Source organism: Melanaphis sacchari, unplaced genomic scaffold (genome assembly GCF_002803265.2).
Source record: "Melanaphis sacchari strain LSU unplaced genomic scaffold, SCAv2.0 Contig219_pilon_pilon, whole genome shotgun sequence".
NCBI lineage: Eukaryota > Metazoa > Arthropoda > Insecta > Hemiptera > Aphididae > Melanaphis > Melanaphis sacchari.
Window position 1 is genome coordinate 20,203 of NW_020271095.1, and position 11,386 is coordinate 31,588.

Genomic DNA, 11,386 nt, shown 5'->3' on the forward strand with positions numbered 1-11,386 from the left:
GTACCTTTCTTGGTTCGCTGTTTTGTGTAGCTTGCTTCGTCTCGAAAAGATGTAAAAGTGGGTCGACTTAGCGTTTCTTCATCATTACACTGCCACTCCTGCATTTTCGGGCCGTTTGGGGAGCTCGCTATGGTCAATCGATGATGGTACCTTTTAAACGTGCTTGCTCGGTCTTTGTGTTAACATTTCTACATAAGCTTTATATTTATGGTTTAGTTCACTAACAAGTGCTTTTCTGTATGGAAGTACAATAGAATCTGATGTAAGGCCTCGAATCAACCGTTTGAATGATGGTTTTTCACATGTTGCTAGTGGTTTCATTTCTTCAACAATGTAGTTAAAAACTAAATCTTTCACCTGTAATAAAATAATTATAATATAATTATAATTTGGAAAGACATAAAATGTGCATAAAATAGTTAGGTAGATGTATTTATGTAATTGCTATTTGCTTATGTCTTTTTTTTTTTATATTTATATATTGAAAGTTATATAATATACTAGAAAGTATTTTTAATTTATATATTGAATTATATTTTTTCAAGTTAACTTCTGACTTAATAATTTCAATTTTATTCCAAGATATTATAAAATTTTTAATTATTCAAATGGTTTTATTTTAGAACACCCTTACGTTTTGGAATTGTCACAAAATCATCCCACAGTAATAAAAATAAAAATGAGTTAAGCCGTTGATATACGCACAACTTAAATTATTAGTATAGATATTAAAGTATAGATAGTTACTAACCAGTTCTTTTGAAACTTTTGGAGTATCATAGATTTTTGTTTGAACCATTGTTGATGTTTCTTGATCTTTTTTTTTTCTTGCGTCTTCTACTTTAGACATTAACGAGTTATGTTTCCGCTATAAATATTAGATAAATTCAACTATAAGTTTAAAATATAGTTCAATAATAATAATAATATTAGTACCTGTATACAATATAGCCTTGTTTAAGTTATTTAGATCAGTTAGGTGTAGCTTTTTGGTTATTATATTTATACTTATTTTAAAAATATATTTAATATAACTATTATGAAAAGTAAAATTCAATTGTCAATTGTGATACATTTTATGTAATACAATTATTTAAATACAAATGAGATCAAATTATTTTTATACAAAGTTGTTTTAATATCATATATTTAATTATCATATTATAATAATTAATAGGTACTTTGATTAATCAAGACTTATGACTATTTTTTTTATGTATATTAATATTTCATTGTAAAAAGTAAAAGCTATGATATCAGTAAAACAAAATTGATTTGTTAGGTCAAAAAATATAGGATTCCTGACCATATAGGTATACCTACATTTTTCTGAAAATTAAGCCATAGTAGCAAGTTGCTATTATCAAGTAGCAACATTATACTGTATTTTTTAAATTTAAAACATAAAACTACCAATGTATTTTTAGATACTGAATATTATTATAAAAAATTTACAAATTTAATATTGAATTATGATATTGTGGATGATCAACTGATCAAATAAAATATGAGGGGGTACTAAACTGTACTACTATGGTCTATGAGGGATACTAATCTAAATTGCTTAAGTATTAATTTATAAGCATCAACAAGATAAACTACCTACATATTATACTTAATAAACAAATTAGGTATTTAAGTGTTGTTTATCAATCTTTTTTTAAATCAAATTAAATTTAAATAATTAAGCTTACCTTTATGTGGCTTAAAAAATTACCACTTGATTTTGTGGACCCACTAACAACTTTAGAACAGTTTTGACAAGCAGCTGTTACTTTAAGATTTTCTACATTTCGAAGCTTATAAAATTCGTCAAATAAATATTTATAATAAGGTGCAGGTGCAAGTGAAACGTGAGTAGAAATGAGAGTTGTTGGGTCATCCACATTTTGAGCTTCTGCTGGTTCGATGTCCAAACGTATTTTTTTGACTGATGTGGAAGTTATAAATCGATCCATGATTTAACTGATCAAATATTAAGTCACAATTCACAAGTAATAAAATGTTTATACCTTTTACTAGACAACACTCGCCTTATACAAGAAATCGAACAGGCTCTGTACTCTGTGTCTCTGTAGTCTTGATGAAATAATATGCTAAATACTCTTTCAATAAGAACAATAAGAACACACTGACGCACTGCTTCGCGCATCGATGCAACGTTATCAAAGGTTCAACCGGTTTTTGTCAGCCGCCTGGTGCGTTCTCATTTGAAAAACAGTTCTACGAAGTTAATTTTAATTTATTTTTAGACTGGATGGGGAAATAAACCTATACCTAATTAATTTTAATATGCTCATTATGATTTATGGCTAGTAGAGAACGATGTATAGTGCATGCCCGCATGCAGGTTCTCGTAATACCGTCGTTGGCAATAATAACAAGAAATATATTTATCTAATTTTATAAATAATTTATATTATATTAGAATTTTAATATCATTGGTTTTATAATTTTGTAGGGGCTCTATAATATTTATCTAGATAAGCCCATTTTTTATCTAAGCTAAACATTAGATAAATCGTAACATAATTATCTAGATACTTTAAAAGATAATTTATTTCAAAAAATCTTATCTAGATAATTTATCTAGATAATTTTATCTAGATAATTCCCAACACTGCTGGGGGGGAGGGTGCACCTATGAGGTCCCAGTAGATGCCCACTACTTCAGGAACCAGTTTCTATTTATATTTAATTTATTTATTTTTTATTTGTATTTATATCTATATCCTTTTTAAAACTTAAAAGAATGAAACTTTCAAGTCGTTCTTCACCCATTGTTGAGCGTAGTCACGTCTTTACTACTTTTACCTAGATGTAAATCAAATAGTGTGTCATCAATCATAAATAACCTTTACTCATAGTTTACAGTTATTACAATTTGCAATAAACATTAATATAAAACTTTTAAAATTAATAATATACCTTATGAAAGCTTTGTTCGGCTGATGCTGAAGATGCTGGTACTGTTTCTAATGCCTTGTAAGCCAGATATAAATTTGGGAATGCAAATACTAAATCAAAACTTGTTAAAACATGTAAAATACTGGATACAGTAATAGTATTATTGTAACATATTGATTCGCTTTCATCGTGGTCAATTTCCGTCTCACTGGTTTGTAAGGTTTCTGGGTTTAATTCTGATGTTGTTTCATCAATAATGCTCATGTTGTGAAGATTGGCCGTAAATTTATTTCCGTTATGCAAAGATACTACACTAGTACTAAACACTTTGTATTCATTTTTTAAATTTACTAATGATATACCATCTATCCATTCTGCAACATAATTAAAGCAATTGTTTGGTAACTCTTGCTCAGGATCTTTTCCAAATTCAATAAAACGTTCAGGTGACAGTAAAGCTAAGTTTTTTAAAATATTTTGAGCCCCACTGAATCGTGATATAAATGATGTTGTTATTTTATCAGAAGCCATAAAATATGTGTTTATTTTATATTTTTCAAATGGTAATTTTAAATTTACTTCTTTTGTGTTTTCGTCTTCATCAATTTGCCTCTTTCGTTTTTTCGATCTAATAGTTTTAAAGTCCTTTTTAGGCAGATCACGTTCTTCACAAAATTGTTTGGCTTCATTTATAATTTGTTCATATTTGATGTCAAGAGCATTAATAGTAAACTTTCTTTTGCATTATTTACAAGTCTTAATGCCTCAATAAAGTCCAGTGATTTTGACTGTAAGTTGGATAGTGGTGTGGTGACCGAAAAAACTTTTTACATAAAAATTATTGTTACAACGAAACTAAATGTTGAACAAATATTTTTAAATATACTAGCATTTGAAGATGTTACTCTATCATTGAATAATTACAAAATAATTAGTGATTTTAATAATGCTTTAAATCGTTTGTATATAACATTAATTACACCATCATGATATGTCCATCTCGTATTTGAAAAAACTTTTAATACGACAAATCCGTTCATCTGGATATAAATCACGTTGACATTCAATAAACATAGTAGTTCTTTTTCTAGCCCTCATGAATTCGATCACTGATTGGAAGTAACCAAAACATTTTTGTGTCACTACAAGAGTCACAGGTATCAACCACAACTAGATTTAATAAGTGTGCAAAGCACCATACATAAATTGCCTTTGAATTTTCGCGTTGAATAAATGTACGTAACCCTGAATAAGTTTCTTGCATTGCAGCAGCACCATCGTAATCCTGCGCACATAAGTTTTTCTTCCAATCAATGTTATGTTTCTCTGTTATTTCACAAAAATTTTCATACAATCCTTTTCCAGTCCCCTCAGCTGCAGCCTCTAATGCTACAAGCCTTTCTCCAATAGCACCATGTATATTAACAAATCTTATAATAAATTAAAACTGTTCAATATTTGCGACATCAGTGGTTGTATCAATAATGACTGATAACAATCCAGCTTTTTTAATTCTAGTTAAAATTGAGCATCTTACTAATTAAAGTACACTCTTTAACTTCCTCAATGAATTCAAATCGCTTATAAACCCATTATTCTCTATCCTCACTACACTTCTCGACCGTCTCTTTAAGCAAAATCACATCTCAATCCTTAGCTATCCTTATGTGGAACGCCAACGGCTTATCCAATCACAGAAACGAACACATTACAGTACTAAATGAAAAAAGAATAGATCTGGCTCTAATTTCTGAAACACATTTTACAACACACTCTAAATTCACAATACCCGGTTACAACATAATTACCTCAAACCACCCGGACAACACCGCTCATGCTGGTGCCGCGATTATCATTAAATCTTCACTCTTATACACCCCCTGTCCCAGTATACAAGAAAACTACTTATAATCAGCAATTTTAACTATTCAATTAAATTTTATACCTTTTATTATCGCAGCAACGTACTTCCCACCCAAACATAAAATAACTTATATACAATACGAACACTTTTTCAATTCATTGGGTCACTATTTCATAGTGGGAGGGGACCTGAATGCCAAGGTTAATATAATATACATGATATCTACATCTATCACATTTTTAAGGCCTCGACATTTCTAAATTAGACTATGTCCAGTGGACATAAGATACTAGCGACTTACCTGCGTAAAAAAACATGATGCTACCAATAAATAATAAAAATTGTCTTACCTTGGTCGTTTTTGTGAGAAATTTCTCCATATTAAGTAAACAAGAACACAAGAAAACGAGACACGACTATACAAAAATTCGATGTATAACGTGCAAGATAATATTATATTTTATATAAATGTACGTGTATACTGTTTAATATTATCTTTGCTAATAAAGTAGTAACAGTTTTAAAATAACATAACTTACTACAATAATACTAATGTGAAAAAGTACTAGGGACAGAAGGTTTATATAGAATTGTAATAAATACTTGGAACAATAACTGATAACTGGGCAAAACAACAATATTGTGAACGTTACCAAATGGTTTAAAAATAGATTTGTGTACAAAAGACTCTGTACAACACGATTTAACAAGTTGACTGCCACGAGTTTTTTTGTGAACTTTCCTCTATTGCCATGAACATCATATTAGGACCACGCGTTGACTTTCCTCCATTGCCATGAGAGACACATATTGATGCTCAACATTTTTAAATGTTGAAATTGAGCATACATATTATACCTCAGTTTTGTTAATTTTTTTGAATAGAGAATAAAATTCTAAATATATAACTACTTGGAGCATTGGAACTTATGACCGGTATTATTTCATACATTTAAATTAAAATAAATCAAATTTCCTTTATTGTATAATTTTTCAACACTTTATTAATATGTTAACACTGTTTTTAATGTATAATGACACAACATATGACATTAAATTATATAATATTAATATACTTTTATAACTTGTGTTAGTTTTACATACTTAATACAATTTCTTAAACAATTTTTTGAACAAACTATAACATTATAAATATATAAACAATATAAATGTATAAACAATATAAATATAATAACTTAAGTTTTGGTTATTTTTCTTATAAGTCTTTTTGTTACATATATTCAAATCACAATACCTTATTATTATTATGTATTATATTATATAAAGATACTAATAGGAATAACAAGTTTTTTGTAATCAAAGAATAAAATAACAATGACTAAAATATAAAATAATTAATAGTAATTTTTTTCTTTTGTACCTTTTTTATATTTACACATATTATTATGAAAATAAATAAATGATTTCTTTATAATTCATAGTAAATAAAAAATATAAACAACAAAATAAAAACTGAATATAAACATTATGTTTTAATTAATTTATTCTTTTTTTTTAAATATTTATGATCAACAAAAAAACACTTAACACAATAAAATCTATCACAAGCTGGACACATTGTTCTCACTTTTTTTGTTTTACTTTGAGCATAAGCTCTACCTTCCTCTAAGACTAGTTTTTGGTAACATATTGCACATCTATTACGTGTAGTTTTTTCAACTATTGAATGCATTTCTAAATTATCATTTTCAGTATCTACTGGTTTGTCTATCATAGATAAAATAATAGATTCTCTAAATTCAGTCACACTCATATTACAATTATTTACTTTATTATATAATATAAGAGCATTTATAACACTAGTATTCAATAAAACTTCAAACGCTACCTTTCTGTACCATTTCATTGATCGCTTAAGAGGAGTGTGATAAGAAGATCTTAAATCACTCACATAAACTAGACCTTTTCCTCGATTATAGTCCAAAACTACTTCTGGCTTTCCAACTTCAGTTCCTATTTTAGTTTGTATTTGCCTAATATTGTCCTCATGTTTAGTGGATAACATAAGAACATCCCTTTTATCTTTCCATTTCAAAATTAATATTCCTGTATTACTTTTTTGAGCCACAATTTCCCCTTTTTTAAGTTTGTGTTTCACAACATCTTGTGGATTATGCTTTCTATTTGCTCTTAATGTACCAACTAAATTAGTAGATCTAGATAAAAGTTTGTGAGCTAAATTAATGCTGGTGTACCAATTATCAGTATAAAGGGTACGGCCAAAATCTAAATATTCTTCTGACATTTCCATCACTATTTTAGTTGATACTTCAACTCCAGGCTCTGCTTCTCTACCAGTATAAACTCTAAATCCTATGGTATATGCATCTTGTATACACAGTTTAAAAATTTTAATACCATATCTGTGGTGCTTGTTTTTTATATATTGTCTAAAGGATAAACGTCCAACAAATGGTATTATTGACTCATCTATGCACATGTGTTCCTCAGGTATCATAGCACATTTATATTTATCAATTAAAGAATCAATTAGATCTCTCACTTTAAAAAGTCTGTCACCTTAGGACACTCAACATTATTTGAGCAATGAAATGTTCTTAATAGTAGCTCAAATCTATTCCTACACATGTATTGAGGAATACTGGATTGATACATTTTTTTTTTTGACCAATAACTTGCAATAGAAGGAAATGTCGTTAAACCCATCCACATGCAAATACCAAGGAAAGTCAGCATCTCTTTTTTTGTAACATTTTCCCAACGAGTTAAACGAGATTTTGACTTATGAGGAGTACTAATTAATTGAGAAGCATACCTGTTTGTTTCTAAAACCAGCATATCAATTATAGTATCATCAAAAAATAAAGAATAAAAATCATAAGGACTGCCATTAGTTAAACATACAATAAGGTCAGGATTTATACCAACAACTTGACCTGTTGGATTGTATACTAAATTATTACTTTGCATAATATCACTCCATATTATATTGTTGCCATAATCGTGAACCGTAGATGTAACTCTTATATTTGATCCTTGAAAAACTGGTGTTTGTATTGTTGGTGTTGATGAAGCAGGAGGTTGAGGTGTTTCTTCGTTTGAATCTAATAAGTTGAAATTTGATTCAAAATCACTACCAGAGTTGTTGACTGAGTGTGTAGAATCATCCTAATTATCAACACAAGAATTTATAACAATAGCAACAAACACATCTTTATAAAGTATAAAAATTTTAAATAAAAAAAAATTGTTTATAAAAATTACTTATCAAATCGATTCGAAAATCAGGATCATCATCAGTGTCATCAAAAACCGAAAAACCATCGTCAGAACCAAAATTATCATCATCTGAGTAGTCGAGAACTTCATTTATTTCATCAGGGTTCATAATTCAAGAGTATTATTCGATATAAATTTACAAAAAAATATTATAATATCACTACACCGCAATAAACTTCATTGAAACTATTTGAAACACGAAAAAAAAGTATGTGTTCATACTATTATCACAGAATAATCTATTATATTGCTTATGTTCGGTAGAGTTCTATTATTAGTTTCGATATTTTCCATGATAAGAGTAAGCCCATATCTTGATGCTCATTAAAAAAATATTATAAATTCGACACTATGGGCCATGAGCATCATATTTGGATCTTACTTTAAATCCACAAACTGTTATCATAGTTAGATTCTACTATCAATTGTATGCCAGAAAGTACAAATATATCATAAGTTTATCAAAAAAAAGGTCATGGCAACATGGATGAAAAACTGGTATTATTGTGTGGCAATGGAAGAAAAACGGCTGAGCATCAAACATGATGCTCATGGCAGCCAACTTGTTAAGATAGTAATACTATAGCCATGATACAAGTAAACCACGGACTTTTATGATCTTTTCTTAGTCCGTGAAATAAACAAATTACGCTTATCTTTTTTTACTTATTAAATATCAAAATTTAATAAATATACATATTATTTGCTGGGTAACGTTAATTAATCTTATGTATGCTCCGTGTACCCCCGTATTACGATTTTCGTTAACCTTTTAAGACCCTAGGGTCACTATAGTGTACCTTACTTTCAATAATTTATTACGTAGCATCTTGTCAACATATTAGTTTGAACTAGCGAGAATTTTATTTTAGTATACATATAAACAGATAAAATCCCGATATAAATAGTATTAGAAAGAATAACAACCGATAAAAATGATATTTATAACTTAATTCTAGATATAATATCGATAATTAAATTTCCACAATGATTTATTGCTTATCTGTTATATTGCACTTGATAAGACCAATGGTATTTTTTTTCCTGGTAGTGATGTTAGTAATGAATCTATACAAACGGTTTTCGTTGTCATGAAAACAATCTTACGAGTTTTATATCCGTTAGTATGGAGGTACATTATCGTGTACGGTAGGCCTCCATGACAAAAAAAAAACATGATAATTCTATTTTTATTTCATGTTATTTTATTACCGCGTTTATAATATATAGAAATAATATTTTATAATATTTTATAATTAATAAAATTATAAAATAATATTATTTACATTATTAATATTATTTTATTTTATATTTTAATAATATTTTATTTAGAAATAATTACTGTATAAAGGTTTTATTTTCTGTATTGCTTATTGTTATAATAAAATAATATATAATCAAAATGTCAAAATTACGGTCTTCTGAAATTTTATCGATATTGAACGCAAACGATTCGGAAATTGATAATTCATCTGGTGATGAAATTGACGACTTTCCACACGAAGAGTTAGATAGTCTTTTGGTAGAGTTTGCTTCAAGTGACATTGAAGAAGTCATCGAAGAAGATGATGACAGTATTATAATACAAACTAATAAAAAAGACATAAAATGGGTAAGCATGCCATTTAATCCACCGATTTTAAAATTAGATAGTTTAGATGATACAGTTCCTAGTCATATAAAAACCCCATTACAATATTTTTTAGAATATTTTGATAACAATTATTTTGAATAAATTTCTTATTTCACTAATTTATATGCAATCCAAAAATCTCAAACAAGATTTAAGCCAACTTCTGCTGATGAAATTAAAATTGTAATCGGTATTCATATTATAATGGGATCGCTGAAGCTTCCTCGTGTCCGTATGTACTGGGAAAAAGATACTCGCGTACCTCTTGTTGCAGATAATATGACAAGAGATCGTTTTTTTTTCAATTCGATCAAATATTCATTTTATTGATAATATGACAATACCACCAGGCAATAAAGATGTTTTTATAAAAATTCGACCACTATACGAAAAAATGAAATAAAAAATGTAATTCTCTTCCTATGGAGAAAAATATTTGTATTGATGAACAAATGGTCCCTTTTAAGGGCCATTTATCAATAAAACAGTATATTAGAAATAAACCTAACCCATGGGGTATTAAAATTTTTATGTTATGTGGCGAAAGTGGCGTTGTATACGACTTTGTGCTATATCAAGGTGCTAATACCGAAATTGATTCACAAGTTCAAAAACAATTTGGTCAAGGTCCAGGAGTCGTATTACATCTTTGTAAAATCGTTAAAAAAAATAAACATTTTCTTTATTTCGACAATTATTTTTCATCTTTCAATCTTTTTGAACGTTTGCAGCAAATAGGTATTTGTGCCGCTGGTACGATACGTGTTAATCAGTTTGCGAAACCACCAATACTTTCAGATAAAAATTTGGCAAAAATGGGAAGAGGGACTACTTTTGAAGTTCGTTCTGATGTACCTAGTTGTAACATAGGTCTTGTACAATGGTTTGACAACAAAGTGGTTAATTTGGCATCGAATTTTATTACATCTGGAAATACAGATGTTGTCAGACGTTGGGATAAGAAAAATAAAACCTATGTCGATGTCAAAAGACCTGAGATAGTACAAAAATATAATAAATCTATGGGTGGCGTTGATAATATGGACAAATTAATAAGTTATTATCGAACATTTATTAAATCACGAAAATGGACATAACGCATGATTGCCCATGCTTTTGACATGACTGCTGCAAACTGCTGGCTAACGTACATTAAAGACCCTGAATATTTTAAAATACAAAAAAATAAAAGATACGATCTCTTACATTTTCGAATGGAATTGGCTAATGGGTTAATAAATGTCGGAAAACCAACTACGCCTAAACGAAAAAAGGACGTCCTTGTACAAAAGATAATTATGAACCACCCAATAAAGCTTCTTCGAATTCATCAAATAGAAAAGTTGATGGTAAGCTGCCATCAGATGAATTTCGTCTTGATACGGTGAATCATTTACCAGATTTTGATGAATTAAAAAATGCCACTAAATGTAAACTGAAGACGTGTAGTTGTAGAACGCATATGTTTTGTTCAAAATGCAAGCAACATTTGTGTTTAGATGGGAAAAGTAAATGTTTCAGGGAGTACCATTTAAATGAAATAATATAACTTTACTATTTTATTTATTTATTTTTATCGTTTTAAAAATACTTAGGTTAGGTACCTACCAGTGTTTTTTTTATTAAGTAAATTTGTTTTTTTTTTATTAATTTTATATAATTACTTTTAAGGAATTTGTATTGTTTTAGACGTTTTAGATACCTTTTAAAATTATAATTAA

General features: G+C 28.4%; 1 protein-coding gene across 1 annotated transcript; it reads left to right on the forward strand.

Moving 5' to 3' along the window:
- The first annotated feature begins 9,434 nt into the window (after positions 1 to 9,434).
- On the forward strand, positions 9,435 to 10,762 carry LOC112593974 (piggyBac transposable element-derived protein 3-like). Its single transcript, XM_025338559.1, has 3 exons — positions 9,435 to 9,644; positions 10,133 to 10,303; positions 10,397 to 10,762. Exons 1-3 carry the CDS (start codon positions 9,435 to 9,437, stop codon positions 10,760 to 10,762), a joined length of 747 nt encoding a protein of 248 aa, XP_025194344.1.
- The last annotated feature ends 624 nt before the right edge of the window (positions 10,763 to 11,386 follow it).